At 45.6% G+C, this 19690-nt stretch overlaps 1 protein-coding gene across 7 annotated transcripts in view; it reads right to left on the reverse strand.

Moving 5' to 3' along the window:
• Positions 1 to 592: 592 nt before the first annotated feature.
• SEC16A (SEC16 homolog A, endoplasmic reticulum export factor) overlaps positions 593 to 19690 on the reverse strand; it is a 38326-nt gene continuing 19228 nt past the window's right edge. For 3 of the 7 annotated variants that reach the window (XM_038745852.1, XM_038745851.1, XM_038745846.1), the window contains 21 exons: positions 19395 to 19492; positions 18976 to 19057; positions 18468 to 18585; positions 18147 to 18258; positions 17484 to 17589; positions 15553 to 15693; positions 14742 to 14855; positions 14154 to 14346; positions 13449 to 13712; positions 12029 to 12108; positions 11446 to 11493; positions 11121 to 11258; positions 9651 to 9731; positions 9309 to 9365; positions 8625 to 8733; positions 6815 to 6952; positions 6617 to 6705; positions 5999 to 6073; positions 5333 to 5392; positions 4302 to 4379; positions 593 to 2218 (listed from right to left, as the gene is read on the reverse strand). In XM_038745852.1, coding sequence (XP_038601780.1) covers positions 2150 to 2218; positions 4302 to 4379; positions 5333 to 5392; positions 5999 to 6073; positions 6617 to 6705; positions 6815 to 6952; positions 8625 to 8733; positions 9309 to 9365; positions 9651 to 9731; positions 11121 to 11258; positions 11446 to 11493; positions 12029 to 12108; positions 13449 to 13712; positions 14154 to 14346; positions 14742 to 14855; positions 15553 to 15693; positions 17484 to 17589; positions 18147 to 18258; positions 18468 to 18585; positions 18976 to 19057; positions 19395 to 19492 — 2250 coding nt within the window. In that variant the 3' untranslated portion in view covers positions 593 to 2149. The remainder of the gene's footprint in view (positions 2219 to 4301; positions 4380 to 5332; positions 5393 to 5998; positions 6074 to 6616; positions 6706 to 6814; positions 6953 to 8624; positions 8734 to 9308; positions 9366 to 9650; positions 9732 to 11120; positions 11259 to 11445; positions 11494 to 12028; positions 12109 to 13448; positions 13713 to 14153; positions 14347 to 14741; positions 14856 to 15552; positions 15694 to 17483; positions 17590 to 18146; positions 18259 to 18467; positions 18586 to 18975; positions 19058 to 19394; positions 19493 to 19690) is intronic. The other 4 variants (XM_038745847.1, XM_038745850.1, XM_038745848.1 and 1 more) reach the window with 4 other exon arrangements.

Raw genomic sequence — 19690 nt, forward strand, 5'->3', positions numbered from 1 at the left:
TGGCACATAGTAAGCGCTTACATGCCATCATTATTATTGTTCACTCCACCATCTTGATTGAGCGCTGTGTGCGGAGCACTGCACTAAGCGCTCGGGAAGTAGAAATCGGCAACACATAGAGACAATCCCTGCCCAACAACGCGCTCACAGTCTAGAAAGGGGAGACGGACAGGTTCAGGACTGCGGTTTCCTCCGCAGACCTTCGGAAGCTTTATTGCGCTCGCAGAACTTAATAGAACGGCTATAAATAAAAACAATAATATTTGTTAAGCGCTTACTACGTGTGCAAGGGACTGTTCTAAATAATGCAACAGAGGGGGCAGATCTTCCCCAACCCAGATCTGCTGCCTGTGACAACACTTTTACCTTCCTCTTACATAGCACCTGCCCGGGGAGGCTGTCAAGAGTCAGCATAAGGCGGTGGTTTGGTTTTCTTTTTTAGTTTTTCTTTTTGGGTGGGGGGGAGAAGGATGATTCTTGGCCCATTTTCTCTTTAAACTGTAGTTGCCGTTTTCACGCAACCTACCCCGACCGCCAGCGTCACGGTGTGTCCACGATGACCTGGGTAGGAATAACCACAAGGAAAGTAAAATCTGAAAGTGCTCCAGAGCGCAAAATATTTTATTTAAGAATTTACAGTGTCAAATCTAACACTTTTAGGAAAAAAAAAAATAGCAGCTCCCGGATCAGAGGAAGCCTTCTTGAATTAAAAGGTGTTTGGCAGTCTACACAAAGGAAAATCAGCAGTGGGGCTGAACTGTAAGAAGCCGAGTACCCAAACACGTTTTTGAAGACCAAAGGAATCACGCTGACCGCTGATGATGGATGGAGTCCAGAAGTTGGATCGGGGACCATTCGACAGAAGACTGCAATCGCTCTAAGACCGGCCTTTCTTTAAGCCTTAAAGATGGATGGATTTCAATTCCATCGTGTACAATTCTGGGGAATACTTGGGGATTTAAAATGGGTCCACCTCATGAAGAATCCGAGCGTTAGCCAGATACCGAGGGCCGGTTATCCTTCCGCGTTGACACCGTTTTCTATTCTTAGGTTCAAAGTAACAAATCACTCATCTTCTCCAGCAAAACCTAAAGACAAATATGACCTACTAATTTTATAAATAGTTAAATCTTCTCATCTTTTCAGAGTGGGGACGGTTAAGAATAGTCTATATTTAGCCTAAAAGCTTTTCAAGTCCACTAGGTAGAGGTCTACGTTTGTGGTTTAGTATGGCTGATACTCAATACATTAGCTACTTAAGACCTTAGCGTTTACGGAAAGAGTTCGACAGAAATAAACCCCCGCACTTCTGACAAATTATTTTTCATTTCAACTGCTTTCAAAGCTATCTGTCACCGCCTTAATTATCCCGTGCCAATCATCTGAGAGAAAAAAAGCAAATAACCGTATTGCACTGTAAAAAAAAAAAAAAATTCACTCATCGGAAGAGTACAGCATTGACTATTATACAAAGAGCTTTTCATACTATACAATCTTTTACAATGACCCTAAACACAAACTACGTACGTAGTCGAGAAAATCCAAGTCAGATTTATTACAGTCACAGTTTTCATTTAGCATTGGTTGATTTATTTGGATCAGCTGTGGCCCCAAAGATTTGTTTGCCGGGCATATACGAGGGGTATAGCCTCCGACGGATGCGCCTTTTTGATCACTGAATATCCTTCATCTATTGACAAAACCCAACCGAAGTATTTCGTATGAAAATGTGTCATGGTCCTAGTAAGGCCACATGGTTAGGCGAAGGTGGAAAAGTTCTTGCTACGCGAGGGGAAATGCACTTTAGTAACTCGGGCAACCCTTATCCCCACTTGGACCTTTAAACCGCTTTACCGGGTTGGAGAATTGGGAGAGAAATATGCAACGGCCTTGGGTTGCCAGGTAGACGCTGGAAAGTGTAACAGACATCAACCATTTCCTCCTATTGCCTCAGAACAGACCTTTCTGACTGGCATATAATCCACGTACACGAACTGTAAAACAGGAAACCCAAAGGATAATCCGGCATTAAATTAGTGCATTGTCAATTTCAGGATAGAGTAGCAATACCAGGTGCCATAATCCAACTTCTCGGAATATCGCAAACATTTCAAGTGTTCCAAATGCCAAATCCAAAGTAGAAGATGGTCTACTTTAAGGATGGATATTTCCTTTGGCCAATTCTTCCCAACCGTGTACTTCCCGGGGCAACAGAAGGCTGAAATAAAATGAGGAAGGTTCAGTCACACTGTCCCAGTACCTGTAGAAGTGATAAAAATTCCTGCAAAATCAGACTGCGTAATCTTTTTCATTTGGTGACAAATCATTTCCCAAATCAGAAGATGGCACACCCGGACTCGGGGGGACAGCGAGTTCAAGAGAGGTGTGGGCAACTACAGCTTTCTGCGATTCTTTTTCAAAGTTTTAAGTCTCTCTGCCGGTCACTCCTCTGCCATCCCTATCCAACTCTATCAAAAGTGAAGAAAGGTAAATCCCTCCAACTCTGTGCTGGAGGATAATGGTGTGGAACACCCACTACTGGGTGGGGTGTTTTGTCGGAATGAAGCATCACTGAAAATCAAGGGGTGAAAAAGAGTGCAAAAAAAATTAAAATTACAAAAAAAGCCAATTAGTTCTTCTAAATGCAAGGGATTAAGTACCGAGTATTTACTGAATCTTTTATTATGTGTGAAGTACTGGGGTAGGAACAAGTTAGAGCTGACACAGCACCTGTGTATATGTATATATGTTTGTACATATTTATTACTCTATTTATTTATTTATTTTACTTGTACATATCTATTCTATTTATTTTATTTTGTTAGTATGTTTGGTTTTGTCTCCCCCTTTTAGACTGTGAGCCCACTGTTGGGTAGGGACTGTCTCTATATGTTGCCAATTTGTACTTCCCAAGCGCTTAGTACAGTGCTCTGCACACAGTAAGCGCTCAATAAATACGATTGATGATGATGATGATGACCCAATCCCTGTCCCACTCAGGGCTCACAGCCTTTTTTTTATCTCTATTTTACAAATGAGGAACCTGAGGCTAGGAGAAGGGACTTGCTTCAGCTCATATAGCAAGCAAGTGGCCAAGCTGGGATTCGAACCCGGATCTTCTGGTTCCCTGTCCTGTGATTCCCCCTAAACAAAGGAATCTGTTGAGCATTTACTATGTACCAAACACTCCACTAAGTGCCGGGGTAGATACAAGCTAACCAGGTTGGACACAGTCCCTGTCCCAGATGGGGCTCACCGTCTTCATCCCCATTTTACAGACGAGGTAACTCAGGTGGAGAAGCGAAGTGACTTGCACACTGCAGACAAGCGGTGGAGCGGAATTAGAACCCAGATCCGCCCGTGCTCTAACCACTAAGCCACGCTGCCGCTCACCAGCGTTCTAGCCAAAACACACACTATGGGAGAACCGAGTGTGCCGCAATCAGTTCTTCCAAAAAGAAGGGGAAGCAGTGGCATCAGTGAAGACTGTTCGGAGACACGTCTCCTTTGAAACAGCTGAATGTAGATACAGAGTCGGTTCTGTACGACCCGACTGGCCAAGAAGACCCCCTCGAATTTTGACTTGGCACTGTGAGTCCACAACCAGTCCCCTAGCACCAAACGGGCGGGTGGTCTTACCACGGGGAAGAGAAGCCGCCTCCAACATTCAAACCTCTGGGATTACCATGCGTCCCCTGCTCCGATCCAGGAAGAACTGAGATCCAGGCACTCCTGGGACCATTGGACCGAGCTGTCGGGAGCCCCTACCTCTGCTCCTCTAGCCACAATGTCTGACTATTCTTCTACTAGCCCTCGTCTCGTCACTTTGGTTTCACGTCTCCTTCAGGGTCGCCCACGCGGACTACCACTCAGGCTCTGAGCCCTTCAGGGGCCAAGAACATTGTCTCATCCATGTACCACATCCCCCCAGCGCTCAGTACAATGCTCCTTCATACCATTACTACATCTATGACGGACTCATCGGTGCAATCCACTAAGCGAATCTGCATACATCAGGAAGCCCGGGACAGTTAAAAGCTGAAAAGTTCAATTTCGCACGAAGAGAGTTACATGACGAGGTAATCTCCCCATGACAGAAGAGCAGATGGGGCAGGGAGAGGCAGCTGTGTCAGCCAATCTGCGAGTGGCGAAAGACTGCCGGAGTCAGGACGGGAGCCGGAATATCAAGAAGGAGGACGGGGCAAGTGAAAGGGCTAGGGCCACCTGTTTCCAGAAAAGGGCGAACAATCTGGTCGAGACATCGTTAGCAGTACTGACAGAGGGAAGGGTACGTCACCTACTTGTGCAAATTGAGACGGGTTGTAGAAAGGAACGGTTCCCGCCGGAGGACCTCCCGAGGGGGGCAAACTGCAGGCAGGCTGGGAAGCAGAGACAACCCATTCCATTAATTCCTTATTACTGAACATTGCTCCCTCCCCCGCGCCCTCCCACCACCTACTCCTCAGGGTAGCGAAAGAGTTGTCATTTCCACATACATATAACTGCTTCTGCTAGTGTCTTGCAGAGAAGCAAATCATAATACACGCGGAACGGAACAGGTTCGAATGCGCTTCTTTGCAACCCGGGGAGTGTTTAGTTAAGAGGACGTAAAGGTTGGTCAAAACACAATGCTGCATGCACCGAACACGAACAACTTGAAAGGCCAAAGCATGCGTAAAAGAAAGGTAGCACAGCACCAGTGCAACGGTAGGAAATTAGTATCCGTTTCAGCTGTGAGTGTAGACCACAGGCTGCGACCAATGGAAACAGCTGCTAAAACGTGTTTCGACACAAATGTCGAAATATTACATTAACCCTTTCTAGTGATCCCGACGCACTGTAAATAGGGCGCACGTAAGCGATGGAGTATTCCTTCAATTCCTTCAAGGGTGGGTAACTGGGCATTCCTCATCGTCGCCCCTCCCGATGCTTAAAAATCGACTCTCGGAACAGTATTTTTATTGCCGGATTAGGGCACCTTTGCTTCCCGTGTCCCATCTCCCAGATCAGAGAACTGAAATCCTAAGGGACCACTTGGAAATCGAACGGATGACTTTGTCAAAGGTAAAATGTTGCTCTTTGGGGATTCTGAAGGATGTGCCTTCTCTTCATTACATTATGGCAGGAAAAACCGCTTTAAAATCTTTGAGACCACTTATGCAAAGGAACACTGCATCCTTAGCCATTTTTATGTTAATCGAGTCAAACGATGACGCAACAAAAGGACATTAGTAAGTGCAGACCCCTTCCCCCTGTTCCCCCCAAAAAGGGAAAAAAAACCCAACAAAGACAAAAAAATGAACGTTAAGTGAAAACTGCCAGCCACATGTACCTGATTAAAATGCTGGCTTACTTCACGTGATAATGAACTCATTGAACTACAGCGCGAAAGCTACAAAACAGCAAGAACACACACAAAACACACACAAATAAAAAAAATTGTCATGCATTTCACTGCCCCAAGCTGTCAGTTTTGTTTTCAAAACGTTTTAGTCTGCAATTAGAATTAACCAAATTCAAATGAAAAATTAGTTTAAAATTCATTTAAGTAACTAGTTTTTGTTTAGTAAGGACAAATCAGAGCTGTGGACAATTGGGGGGAGAAATCGGCTCAGCATTTGGCCGAGTGGGTTTTCTTCCCCTGAGACAGCTACTATGCTCATTCCAGAGATTAAATGAGCATTACACAGTATGGAGAAGGGAGATGAAAAACTGCAACGGAAACTCTAAAGCATTTTGTGTGGGAAGGTTAAAGCTGAATTAAGTGCTCTTAGGAGCAATATGATCTATTAAAAAAAAAATCCTCGAAATTTCCAAACGGTTTTCTACCCACTCAATTACACTTCAATTTAGAAAGTGATTTTTGAAAGAGACAGGTGAACTGGTAATGCGTCCCTCTATGAAGAGAAAGGTTAAAAATCACCAGAGAGGTGTGGTTCATGAACACTGGACGGTCTGGATCAAGTTATTCAAGAGCTATTTTTCAGGAAAATCCTACCTCTCCTGACTGGGATCCATCCGGATTGGAAGCAGGGAGTTCACAACCAGGTGGTGATGCTGCGGAATTCACCAACTGCCAAAAAAAAGAAGAGTAGAATGGAGTCGCTGCTCGGGGGCGACGTTTTAAAACGTCCTTGTTACCAAAACCACGTGGATAAAGAGGTGCTGCTTCCGGGATGATGAAATGAATTTACTCAGAACAGGTTTAGGAATGCTTTCTGATGCCCCAAGAAGACTGAGCCATTTCTGCCAAACACTGAACTCAGTGTGGTACTGCTGCCTCTGTCTCCTGGCCCTAAAAAAGGGGCATACCCTGATTCCTGGTTATTTCAAAAGGAAAGGTTATGCCTCCATAATTAAGCAATAAACACACAGACCCATTACCTTCTGTGTCCGGGTTCAGCTGCAAATGAGGTCACTTACCTGTGACCCTAAAATCCTGTTTACCAGAGTTACCGATCTTGGCATCCACTCATTTTTTATGATAACAAAAAGTTTTAGGTCAGGCACCAAGTTTTTCCATCAATTTCTCCACTTTAGAATCTATTTGACTTTTTTATTTTGGAAGGGGTGGAGGGGGAGGAAACGCTCACTGTATTCATCGTGACCGTCGTACCTGTGCTCCTGCCGCGGCTTCTGGGTTGGTTTGGAGAACCGGCGAGGTCTGCCCTTCCAGGCTACCGCTTTCCACGGGCGGCTGCTCTTCTGGAATTGTGAACAAGACAACAATCTCGAAATGGATCGAGCGTGTGGAATTGAAATGGTTTAAGGGCCGGTGGAATACTAAGTAGTCCTCCGTTTTTGTTTTGTATACCTGGAGTGGGCACAAACAGGTTTGAAGGGATAGGAAGTGGTGCCAGTGGGGCAAACAGATCCGAAGGAGCAGGGACGGGCGCGCTTGGTTTGGTTCCACTTGGGTTTAAGACGTCGACGTACCGAGCTCGGCTTCCTGCTGTGAAAAAAGAGCAGGCCCCGATGAATGCACAGGTCATCGACTACTCCAGACTCTCTAATTTCCTCCTGAAGACCTGAATGCTCCCACCTCTGCCCAATGTCCTGGCCAATTACTTGGTTGACAAAATCAAAACTATCAAGCAAGGACTCCGCAAAGTCTCCCCCTTACCTCTCTAACTCTCCTTCCCCAACATCCATGCTCTCCTCCTTCCCAGTCATTGCTGGAGAGTTCTCCGTTTCCTTCCGACATCTCTCCCCTTCATCTGGGCCTCTGAAAGGATTTCCCTCCTGTCTTCTAAAAGCACTGGCACCCACTCTTCCTTTCTACCTGCAACCCCTCACTCTGGTGGCTCCATCCCCTTGGCTTTCAAACATGCTCACGCTTCCCTGACCTGGAACGGAAACTTTCTCTGGCCCCCACTCTACCTCCCCTCCAGCTTCTGCCCCATTCAAGTTCCTGGAACAGGCTGTGTGTCCCCTCCATCTCCTACAATTCCCTTCTCGACGCTTGACCATCTTGTTTCCATCACCTTCGATCAATCCATCATAGTTTTTGAGCGCTTACTGTGTGCAGAGCACTGTACTAAGCGCTTGGGAGAGTACAACACAGAAATACACCGAGCCCATGCTCTTCAAGGTCACCAGTGACCCTGACAGGTCTAACGGACGCTACTCTATTCTAACCTCCCTCAACCTCAAGTCTACTTTTGATACTTCCTTCTCTTGGAAATGCTAAGAAACCTGGTTTTCTAACCCCGTTCTCCACCTACCTCTCCAGCTGCTCCTCCTCAGTCTCTTTCGATGGCTCTTCCTTCTCCTCTCAACCCTTAACTGGGGGTTTTCCCTCAGGGTCCTGTTCTAGGGTCCTTCTCTTCTCAACCTACAATCATTCCCTTGGGAAATTCATCCATCCCCAACAGCTACAACTATCACCTCTATGCAGCTAGACACCTTGCTAGTCCCGACTACTCATTTTCTCTGCCGTCTTGCATTTCCTTTTCCTTCTCCACTGGCCCCACTGACGCTTCAAGCTCAGTTCAGTCCCAAACTGAACTCCTCTTCCCTTCCAAATCCTCTCCTCCACCTACCTCTCCCATCACAGTGGACATCACCACGATTCTCTGAAGCCCACCACCCCGGATTTACCCTTGGCTCTTCCCTCTCTTTCAACCACCCCATTCAGCATGTTGCCGGATCTGCTGCTTTTTCCCCTCCACATCTTTCCCAGGATCTGCCCCTTCCACTCCTTCCAAATGGCCACCTTGCTGGGCACCTGGCTTGCGTACTTCAGCCTCCTGGCTGCATCAGCCTCCTTCATGGTCTCCCTGCTTCTGGTCTCACCCCCACCCAGCAGTTCATTCTCAACTCTGCTGCGCAGATTGTCTTTCCCTGAAACATCGCTCTGCACAATTCTCTCACCTCAAACGCCTTCACTGGTTACCCATTCCTACTGCATTAAGTAAAAAGTACTAAACAGATGACTGGTTTTCTAGCACACTCCATCAGCTCTTTCCCTCTGATTTATTCCCTCTCCGCTCCCGGGACACCCCAGTGCACACTCTTCGGTCCTCTACGCTAACCTACTCGCTGTGCCCCGTGCTTTTCTCCCCATTTTGAAACACAGTAATGGAAGAGGCCAACTCCGGTCTTCTTTGTATTGGTCTTATTACCTGCTTTCCTGGAAAACATGTTAACAGATGCATTGGGAGGTCCCCCGGGACCTGGGGGAAGAGCCTGAGGAACCTTAGGAAAGGATGGAGGCGGAGGCGGTGGCTTGCTCTGCAACACACGAATCACATTCAAAGGATCAAAGCCTTTTAGTGGCCAAATTCAAGACACTCCTCAGTAAGCCAGCTCTGTACTTGTCTGCTCTGTGACCTTGGGCAAGACCCAACTTCTCTGTGCCTCAGTTACTTCAACTGTAAAATGGGGACTGAGTTCTCCTCCCTCCGACAGTCTGTGAACCTCATGTGGGACAGGAAACGTGGCAAACCTGATTATTTAGTATCTATCTTAGAGCTTAGAACAGAGCCTGGCACTTAGCAAGCACTTCACAAGTATGATTATTTTTTTAAAAAACCCAAAACAATGAATTGGGACATTACATTTTTGTCATTCCAAAAGTGCAGAACATTCCCCAAAAAGAACTAGAATTTTTTTTTTCTTTTGAAAGTATTTTGGTCTTTTTGATTTTGATTTTTTTTTTGAAGAACCACAACACTTTGACTAATGGTGGTAGGAACAGGACGATTCAACCAGTCCTGCTACACCGGGCCCTCTGAAGATCTGCTCCAGGACACCATGCAACCAAGTCGTTTCGTCTCTGAGTACCGTACCACCCAATAATGACTTACCTCTTCTTCTGGTTCATCCAAATTCACCCAGCGCTGCTTCTTTTCATCCCAAACAATCTGAGGAGAAATCAGTAACACTTTGGTCATTCAGGGAAATTTAAACTTAGCAAATGAAGCTGCCTTTTTAGTAAATTCATCACTCGCTTTGTTTTCTGTTCAGCACCGAGTAGGACACGCAGAAGATGAGCCGGTTTCGGAGGAACTGATTGATTGATTTAGTGCCAAGATCCAAGGTATACTCATTTTGTTGTAAATTCCAAACACATCCCCGAAATCCTCGTTGTAGGAAGCAAATTGGAATTGGCCAAATTAATATTCTGTCACGCTCTTGAAGACACTTACTGATTTGTTCTTATCATCTGGCAGGTAAGCTTCAGTCTTTTTTTTCCCTGGAAGCCAGCGAGAGAACCAAGATTCACCACCCTGAACAAACAAGAACAAAATAAAAACAAGGGAAAATTTAGAGAGTTTTTCCAAAGGGCTTGCATTTCCTGGCAAATCAGGAAATATTTCCATTTTGTAGATATTGAAACCAAGGCACTAAGAACCTGGGAGGGTCATGACTAGAAAACAGATTGTGCCTGTCTTGAATTCAAAAGGTTTCAAAAAAAAAAAAAAATTCACCTATCATTTTCCTATTCTGTAACTTTAAGATCACTGCTCATCTGCAAGCCCCAGTCAAAACACCCACACAAACTTCTGAATTTCAGATCAATTCAGTCTGCTTCTTCCCCCTCTAAACCGTACGTTGGCTGTGGGCAGGGAATGTGGCTATCGATTTGGTTTGTATTGTACTCTCCCTAGAGCTTAGTTCAGTCCTACCTGCCCCTACCTGACTTTCCCATCACTGCAGACGGCACCACCATCCTTCCTGTCTCACAAGCCTGCAACCTTGGCATTATCCTTGACTCCTCTCTCTCTCACTCAACCCCCATATTCAATCCAACACTTAAATCCTATCAGTTCCACTTCCATGACATCGCTAAAATCCGCCCTTTCCTCTCCACCCCAACTGCTACCATGTTAATAAAATCACTTATCCTATCCGGCTTTGATTATTATATCAGCCTCCCTGCTGACCTCCCTGCCTCCTGCCTCTCCTCACTCCAGTCCACACTTCACTCTGCTGCCCGGATCATTTATCTTCAAAATCCTTTAGGCCATGTTTCCGCTATCAAGAAACTCCGGTGGTTGTCCATCCACCTCCTCGTCACACAGAATCTCCTCACCATTGGCTTTAAAGCACCTTGCTCCCTCCTACGTCACCTTGCTACTCTCCTACTACACCCAGCCTCCACAGTTTGCTCCTCTAATGCTAAACTTCTCACTGTGCCTCAATTTTGTCTATCTCACCACTGACCTCTCGCCCACATCCTGCCTCGGGCCTGGAACACCCTCCCTCCTCATAACCAAAAGACAATGACTCTCCCCACCTTCAAAGCCTTATTGAAGGCACATCTCCTATGGATCTTACCTGACCATGCCCTCCTTTCCTCTTCTCCCACTCCCTTCTGCATCATCCTGATCTGCATCCTTCATTCATGCCCCCTCTCAGCCCCTCCACACTTATGTACATAAGTGAATTTATTTATTTGTATTAATGTCTGTCACCCCCTCTTGACTGTAAGCTTGCTGTGGGCAGAGAACGTGTCTGTTTATCGTTATATTGTACTCTCCCAAGCGCTTAGTACACTGCTCTGCACACAGTTGCTGTGACTGATGACTGACTGCTGTCTAAACTGTACGTGTTCAATAAATACCATTATTTATGATGGGCCGTTCTAAAAGCCACTCTGAGGGCATCTCACTGACCTTTTTGGGCTCTTTGATATCTTTTTTGACCTCCTTGGCAGGCCTCTTTCCATCGGGAGCTGATGCTGGAGGAGGAGAAGGCTGCTTCCCTGCAGGGTGCCCTAAAGAGTCAGCGTTCTGGGGCCTTCTTCCTGGGCCCTGGGTCAAAACAAATGAACAGGAGGTAATGTTGGCCATCTTCGTTTTAAACCAAAGTTTTGAGGCAGCAGTGAAAGACCAAAGGGAGATGTTTAGTAAAGACATCGGAGAATGTGTGGTGATGGAACAACATTTAAGGGGTTAAGTTTAAAAGAAATGAACACAATGAACACGTGCAAAAGCATACCAGGTGCACTGAAGACTGAGAGGTAGTTCTCGATCTTCGTCCTGGGGCCTGGTTAGATAAAGCCAGCACGGGCTTAATAAGCTATTGCAAGAGATCTCTTTCATTAATCCAACACTGACATTGGCGTTTAGGCGATAAGCAGCAGCACATTGGGCCAAGCATCCTTTGCTTATTTTCACGAGAATACGGTGACAGATTAATCACTACTAAGACTGAGAGCTGAGAGCTTCTTCACTTCTCTGTGCCTCAGTTTCCTCAGCTGTAAAATGGGGATTGAGACTATGAGCCCCACATGGAACAGAGACCGTGTCCAACCCGGTTATCCTGTACCTACCCCAGCGCTTAGTGCACCGATGGGCACACAGCAGGTGCCTTAACAAATACCACGATTAAATTGGCATTCGAGGCTCTCTGGTGTAATACCACATTCATTTCAAATTTTGGCTACATATATGGCTTGCCAAGTTATTAAACAACTCTCGAGGCCCGTCGTGATTCAGCTTTAGCAGAATCTACAGAGTTGCAGGACATAGGTGACCCGGCTATTTTAGTTCAGCTATTGATAGCAAATGATGAAAAGTACCAGTTTTCCACTGAAGTCATCTTCTCTCTGATCCGGGAAAGTGCTTCTGATGGGGGATTCCTGGGGCATCCTTCTCGTTGCTTGAAAAGACAGTTACGATGTCAGTGAGGTGGTACACCCCTCAGAGATGAACAAAAACCATGCTTAGGGTAGGTATAAGGATAAAGCTATTTAACGCTATTGCTGCATAATATTCATAAACCTAATGCTTTAATATCCTGGGCCCTTCCCTGAAGGGTCAGGGACCACGTCTAACTTTTATCTTGTGTATTTTTTCCTAGCACACAGTACAGTGCTCTGCACCCCGTAAGCACTTAACAGTAATGTTATTTGTTACAACTACTATTATACTACTACATAACGTCTGTCATTTTCAAGGGCCAATTTCAACCTTGACCATTCGAGGTGGGTAATTTCCTTAATTCTTTAGAAAAACAAATTGAAAATACTTTGTCACATCTGAATCTTCCATTTGTCCAAGTTTTTTTTGTTTTTTTAAAAAGGCACAGCAATGACAAGAAGTGCTAAAAACTGATGGTGCAAAGCCACCTTGCCTGCAAAACTAAAAGGAACCCTTCCAACCCTAGGTCTCAGGGATAAATGCCGGAGCGACTTCACGACAGGAATAAGTACGGTCTGGACACCAGGAGTTCACTCCAAAGACCTTGGAATTCAGGGGACAGAAGTCAGAAAGACCAGTGCCAATTAACCAGCTATACAGAGATTTTTCATTTAGTAATCCCAGCCTCAATTGGTAACATCCAGTTGTGAACTCATGGGGTAATCTGAAATAATCTAACAGGGCTCTAATAGAGAAGCAGTGTGGCCTAGTGGATGGCACATGGTCCTGGGAACTGGAAGGGCCTGGGTTCTAATCCTGGCTCCACTACTTGTTAGCCGTGTGACCTTAACTTCTCTATGCCTCACTTACCCCATGTGTAAAACGGGGATGAAGACTGTGAGCCCCACACGGGACGTGAACTATGTCCAACCTGATTAGCTTGTGTCCAGTCCAAAGCTTAATAGAGTGCCTGTCCCATCAGAAGCACTTAAATATCACAAAAAATGCAAAAAGGTCTCCCACTCAGGCCTTGTGGACATATCCTTATAGTCATTCACCTCCCTGGCCTATAATTTTTCTTAGCGTCTAGTCTCCCCTGCTAGACTGCAGGCTCCCTGAGGGCAGGGATCGTGTCCACTTACTCTGCTAGACTCTCCCAAGCACCTAGTATAGTGTTCTGCACACCGTTATGTGCTCCATTAATACTACCGATCGGTTCCACCTCACCATTTCTCTTTAAAAGACAGCACACCCAACAAACCAATCAAACAAAAAAACCAAAACCCCAAACCAGAACTCAAGCCAGACCTCACGTTTTCCCCTCCAAAGAATGGCAGGAAGTGACTGGAGGAGGCCAACCTGGGTCCCGGCTCCCGGATTCCTCTGGCAACCGTTCAGCTGCGTGGCTAGACTGCCCACCTGGTAGCCCATCGAGTCCTGGGTACACAGCTCCGGGCTCGCCGGCGGACTGGTCCGAAAACCCCGGAACAGAGCCAGGTGGCCCGTAGCCGGGGACTGGCCTCATGGAGGGAGGCCCCGGGTAGAATGGCACGCTGCTCGGGCTTTCTTGCTGCAGAGGGGGGGCCGTGCCAGCTGAGCCTTCCAAGATCGTCTGAGGAGCTGCTGGGTGACGGAGAAGAAAGCTGTACGCACGGTTCCGCTCCACATTTCATCCGTGGAACGACTGATATTTGAGCAGATCGGAACACTTCAAACTAAACCGCTTTTTATTCCAAAAACATAATTGTCTGCAGGGTATAATAGTTCTTGACCGTAGCTACAGTTAGGTCCATTGACATTAAAGCTGCATAAGTAGCAGCCTGTCTTCTCTCATATTCAAAACCAAAAAAGGCTGGCCTCATTTTAACAGTATAGTCTCTTAACTCTCTCCCAATAGACAGACTCCAAAGTTGTAGCTCTGAGGGCTTGCTTTTCCTTAGATACTCCTATGTACACCTATAGCTCCCCAATTTTTTTTTTCATATTTCTTCAAAGGGGGAAAAAAAACCCAAAACTTTGGTATACTTTTACTTTCCCTCCCTTGCTTCGTTATGAAGCACTCACCTGATGGCATGAGAAGCACGTTCTGATTAGGTGGCTCCAAGTTAGGCAACAGGGATGCCAATAACGGGTTGTCTGTCCCTGCATCCATTTCTTGGGCAAGTCCTGGGCCGTCATACTGCTCTAATTCAGAGCTTGGGGTGCTCGGGTACTGCTGAGGGGTTCCTCTGTCTGGATTCCAAATTATATCACCTTCCTAGAAAATACGGTTTTCGGGCAATTTTAAAGAAGCGGAGCACTTTCAGGAAGCACTCTGTACCAGAACCTAAATCCAATTTAAAATTATATACGTGAAAAAACTGATACATGGCATGGGCCTTAAAAGCTAGAACAAACCCTCACATTAAATTGGCAACCTGAATTAACCACGTCTAGAGTTCTAATCATCAAATTTATCCTCCTAATGTAAAGTAGGTGTCATTAGTGCATAAATACATTTTTAGCTCATTACTACTTGACATTTCTATAATAGTCTTCACATCTAGGATTTCCAATATGAAAGGAAGCTTCAAAAGAGCATTTTGGCAGTTCAAAAACCAGTTCAAGTTGCCTACAAAAGGTTGGATTGCCCTGGAAAGCAAAATTTCATACCTTTATTTGTCCTTGCAAATGCTGAAGTTGAACTAACCAAGCAGGTTCAATAAAGGACTCCTGCTCTGGTTTCTCTTTTATCTGAGGATCGAAGAGTCGTAATTGGGAGGCTACCTAGAAGGGGACAAAAACAACGGCGGCGACTGATCACTACAGGCAATTTTGTCAGCCAATTTTTTTCTCGTTGAAATTCACTGTGATTATCAACCTGAATACTGTTAAATTCAAGAGAAACATGGCAATGAAAATTAGCATCGTAAGCTTACTCAACTCCCCTACTATACGGGCCTATACATTAAGGACACATCCACACATGGCCTTTACTTAACGTCAGAAGTGCATTTTTCGGTGTTTTCGATGCCACTAGAAACACTTTTCATGATGCAGTATTCCCCACTTATGCCATGTGGACTGTGCGTACTGATATTCTCAAATCAGGTGCATTTAGACACTCTAAATACCCAATTCGATACAAAAATCCTTCCTCTCATCGTGCGCCATCACCTTTCTCCTCGTTACAAACCATTTCCCTCAAACGGGCACCCCACAAGGCTACTTGCTTTCAGCTGACCCCAACAATAAGTAGATATACATAGACTTGGGTGAGTCACTTAGAAAGTTTCCCAGTAACAGAACAGTTCCATGAACAGAAAACTGCTGGGAGAAACTTTATGCACGGTACTCCTGTTCTCAAGTACTTACCTGATTTGCTCCGGACAGCAAGTAAATTAACATCCTCAACACTTCATCTTTTAGCCTGCAAGTCCTACCCTTGCCGCAGCCTCCTGAAAACAGCACCAACAGACGGTACCTGAATAAGCTGGCTGATGAGCACTGGTGAATACTGGCGTGGCTGCTGAAGAATGGTTTTGGAAATGACTTCGCAGTAATGAAAGGCTTGTGCGGCGAGACCCGCTTCGGCCAGCCGGCAGGCGTAGATGAACTTGAACACCTAAAAATCAAGACAGTACGGTTACGGGGCCGATCTAACGCACGATTACTCGGTCTTCGCCCTTCTTCGTTAATGGCCACGGTGCCTCTGAAAGACACATTATGGTTAGGTGAGCCATTACCACTGTACTCCGAAACATTCAGGGGCAGTGCAAATGTTTTCCTTCTTCTTGAGGGTATGATAAAAATCCGACGCTTAGCCAGTACTACGCAAGGCTCACTTGCCTGGAGTTTGGGATTTCAAAATACTCCATTTTTCACAATAAAGAACATTTTCCCCACATACTAAGTGGTGTAAATTTCTTCATTCAAAATTACAGTAGCAAGAAAGAGATGCACATCAGAGGGAGGCCGAGAGCCTCACCTTCACTGAGACATCCATACTTGGAGAATCACCAGTTTGCCAAGAGAGAGAGGCCTCAGAACGGAATGGCAGAAGCCGCAAGAGAGAGTAAGGGAGACAGCCAGGTTGCAGAAGGCCCTGCTGCCAATAGCTGCCCAGAGCGGGGTGGGAAAAACCGCGCAGCCGGCAGTGGACATGACACCAGATGGACCTTCACTTACCTCTTCCTCATACTGCTGCTCTGCAGCTGGCTCGCGGCTAACCCTGGGCTCTTATCCCGGGTCCACCCCTTGTCTGGTGAGTGAGTGACAGACAACTCGACCTCCCTGGGCCTCAGTGTCCTCAACTGCAAAACGGGGGTTCGATGCCTAGTCTCCCGGACTGGGACAGGGACTGTATCCGGCCTGATAAACTCGTATCCGCCCCAGCGCGTAGAACGGCGTTTGACATAACAAGCACTTAACGGATAAAACAATAAATGAAAAAACCTGGCTGACCCATTTCCCTTCTCTATCAATTCCTACAGCCTCTGCACCAGGAACTCCACGCTGGTGGTGAGAAGGGCAGCTACACGTGAAAGCAACCTCTCTGACCGTCTCCAAACAGGTCTCCCTCTACATGCCAAGGGCGTCGGATCCATCAGGTTCCTGAGACTTTGTGGCCGTGCCTGAGTGGCGCGGTGTGGCGGTTGGCAGCCTGGAGAGTGAGATTTTAAGAGTTGGGGCCGGGGCTGCATCAGCAGCAGGGAGAAGGAAGACGAGGGAAGCAGCATGACCTAGTGGCAAGAGGGTCATGGGAGTCAAGAGGACGTGGGTTCTAATCCAGGCTCCGCCACTTGTCTGCTGGGTGACCTTGACTAACTCACTTCACTTCTCTGGGCCTCAGTTATCTCATCTGTCAAATGGGGACTAAGACTGTGAGCCCCATGTTGGACAGGGTCTGAGTCCAACCTGATTACCTTGTAGCTAACTCCAGCGCATAGAACAGTGCTTAACACATAGTAAGCACTTAACAAATACCATTGTTATTAATTATAGAGCTCCATCCAGACATATTCTCAGTAGCCCAGCTCCCCCAAGTAATCATTCTACCTGGGACAATCCCTAAGCTCATCAGGACACTTGGAAATGATAGCGTCGCTTCCGATTTTATTTATATTCAACATCCGGGAACTATAACATACCCGGAACTTAAAAAAAATTTAAAATAAAAATGAATAGCTGCATATACAAAAGCTGGGGGAGGGGGGGTGATTCCAACTGGGTTTTGAAGTGAATGACAAATATTATAATTCATTTCATTCCAGAAATAAGGAGGCAAAAGCCTCTTTAAATAGAATTTAAGAGAAATAGTGCTCCAAGACTTTAAGCAAATCATATTTAAGAGAGGCTTACATAAAAGACACTCAAGCGCCTCTGACAAACTTTTTAAACAGGATAAATGCTCACCTGAAAGTTTGGTAAGAAGCAGGGCTGACTTCCCAATGACTGTGCGTATTCATAAGCTTCAGTTCTGTGAATGGCTTCATTGGAAGCAAATTTTAGAAATCGCCAACTATGGAGAAAAAGACAATTCCATTTATTGAAAAAAAGAAAGGTACTTATATCAGTAATAATAACAATAATAATGATGGCATTTATTAAGTGCTTACGATGTGCAAAGCACTGTTCTAAGCGTTGGGGAGGTTACAAGGTGATCAGGTTGTCCCTCGGGGGGCTCACAGTCTTAATCCTCATTTTACAGATGAGGCACAGAGAAGTTAAGTGACTTGCCCAAAGTCACACAGCTGACAATTGGCAGAGCCAGGATTCGAACCCATGACCTCTGACTCCAAAGCCCGGGCTCTTTCCACTGAGCCATGCTGCTTCTCTCAGTAGCAGCAATTCCCCTTAAAGTTAGTCACTGGTCAGTCTGAATTGTAGGTTGAGTTGTGATTAAAAAAAAAAAAATTCTGCCTTTTTTTAGCCCCGGGATCACTACAATCTAATTACTGATATTAGTGCCAGAGGACACTGGCAAACAGAATCAAATAAAAAGAACGGGTCCCTCCGATTTTAGCCACTGAAGTTCAATTTTTTCTATTGGAGAAAACGGATAGAAAGCTGTGACACCTGTGATTTGATCCAATTAGGACGAGTTTTGTTGTTTTCTTTGTATAGACCCCAAATCCAACCTGGGCCATCAAGTAGCAAAAATGTGCAGCATCCAAGAGGCCTTTCGAAGCTGAAAAAACAGACAGGAGCTCGGTCAGGAAACACCCTTAACGCCACTAGGAGTTTCTAAAGACCCGAAAACACTCAAACACAGAAGGGGGGAAAAGAATCCACCGAAAAAATAGATCTGCTTTATATTTCAGATCCACTGGTTGTCCTTAAAATGTCTTTGTTTTTTCGCTTAGTTGCTGCAATGCTAAGCTGAACGTCTTCACTTACCAAGAGTATCCCCCATAGTGGCGATTGTCCGTGACTCCACATCCATATTATTGTTCAGGTTGGATAAAACCATAGCAAGGTGAGGTCTCCAGTCTCCCCATTTCTCATCTCCACAGCACTAAAATGAGAAGACGGAATGATCAAGCAATGGTATTTATTTATTGGGCCTTTACTATGTGCAGAACACTCTGACTATGCAGACAATCCCTGCCCATAAGGATGAGCCCCACCAAGGGTCAGGTATCGTGTCTCACTCAATTCCCTCCCATATTTTCTCTCCCAGTGCTCAGAACAGTGCTCTGCACAAACTAAGCACTTCAATACTATGACCGCGCCTAGTAAGGATCACACGAACTGGAGGGGTGGGGAAGGGGAATTTTAATTCTATGAAGGGTGAATAATTCAGGTCGGAATTATACCATCCAATGAAGCAAAAGCCTGTGGCTGTCTCCCGGTAAGACACGTGAAGTGCCTGCACTGCGGAGGCCTCCACAGAAACAATACTCACTGTGGATGCAGCTGGCATTCTTCCAGACATGAGTTGGTAAACAGTTTGCAGGGGATCATTAATTGGGAGGCTGTTGGCAAACCTGCGTGTACATCAAAACAAACACAGTTTCAAGGCAAATCGTTATAGGTCTGAGCTATCCCTTACTTCGGTGAAACAGGGCAAAATCATGCATACTGAAAATTTAAAAAGGCAAAGAGCCTACAGAATTCACAGACTTCTTTTTTTTTTTCCTGTAAGCACTGTTGGAAAGGCATGTCATTCCGTAAAATGATGAGGTTTTTTTGCACTGACAAAGCCCAAGAGTGAGCACAACTAAAGAGGAATTCCTCCAGCTTACCCCAGTGAAACTACCAGATGCTTCCAAACATCTGAACTAAGGAATGAACTGACTCACACTGGATGCATGAACCCATTACCTGGTCATCACTCTTGCGTGTGTTCGGTTGTCCATTTTACTAGCGAGTAATAGAGCATGACCCCATAAGCCATGCTTCATAGCAGACTCCAATGCATCCTGTTGATTTAAGGAAAAACAAATGCAACCGGCCTTGACTAGGATATAAAAACCCATTGCACAAACTCTCAGCTAAAAATTATAGGGATTAAGCGTGTGAGCCCTATGTGGGACATGGACTGTGTCCAACCTGATTAACTTGTATCTACCCCAGTGTTTAGAACCGTTCTTGGCATATAGTAAGTGCTTAACAAGTAC

The sequence above is a fragment of the Tachyglossus aculeatus genome, chromosome 4 (assembly GCF_015852505.1).
Source record: "Tachyglossus aculeatus isolate mTacAcu1 chromosome 4, mTacAcu1.pri, whole genome shotgun sequence".
NCBI classification, from domain to species: domain Eukaryota; kingdom Metazoa; phylum Chordata; class Mammalia; order Monotremata; family Tachyglossidae; genus Tachyglossus; species Tachyglossus aculeatus.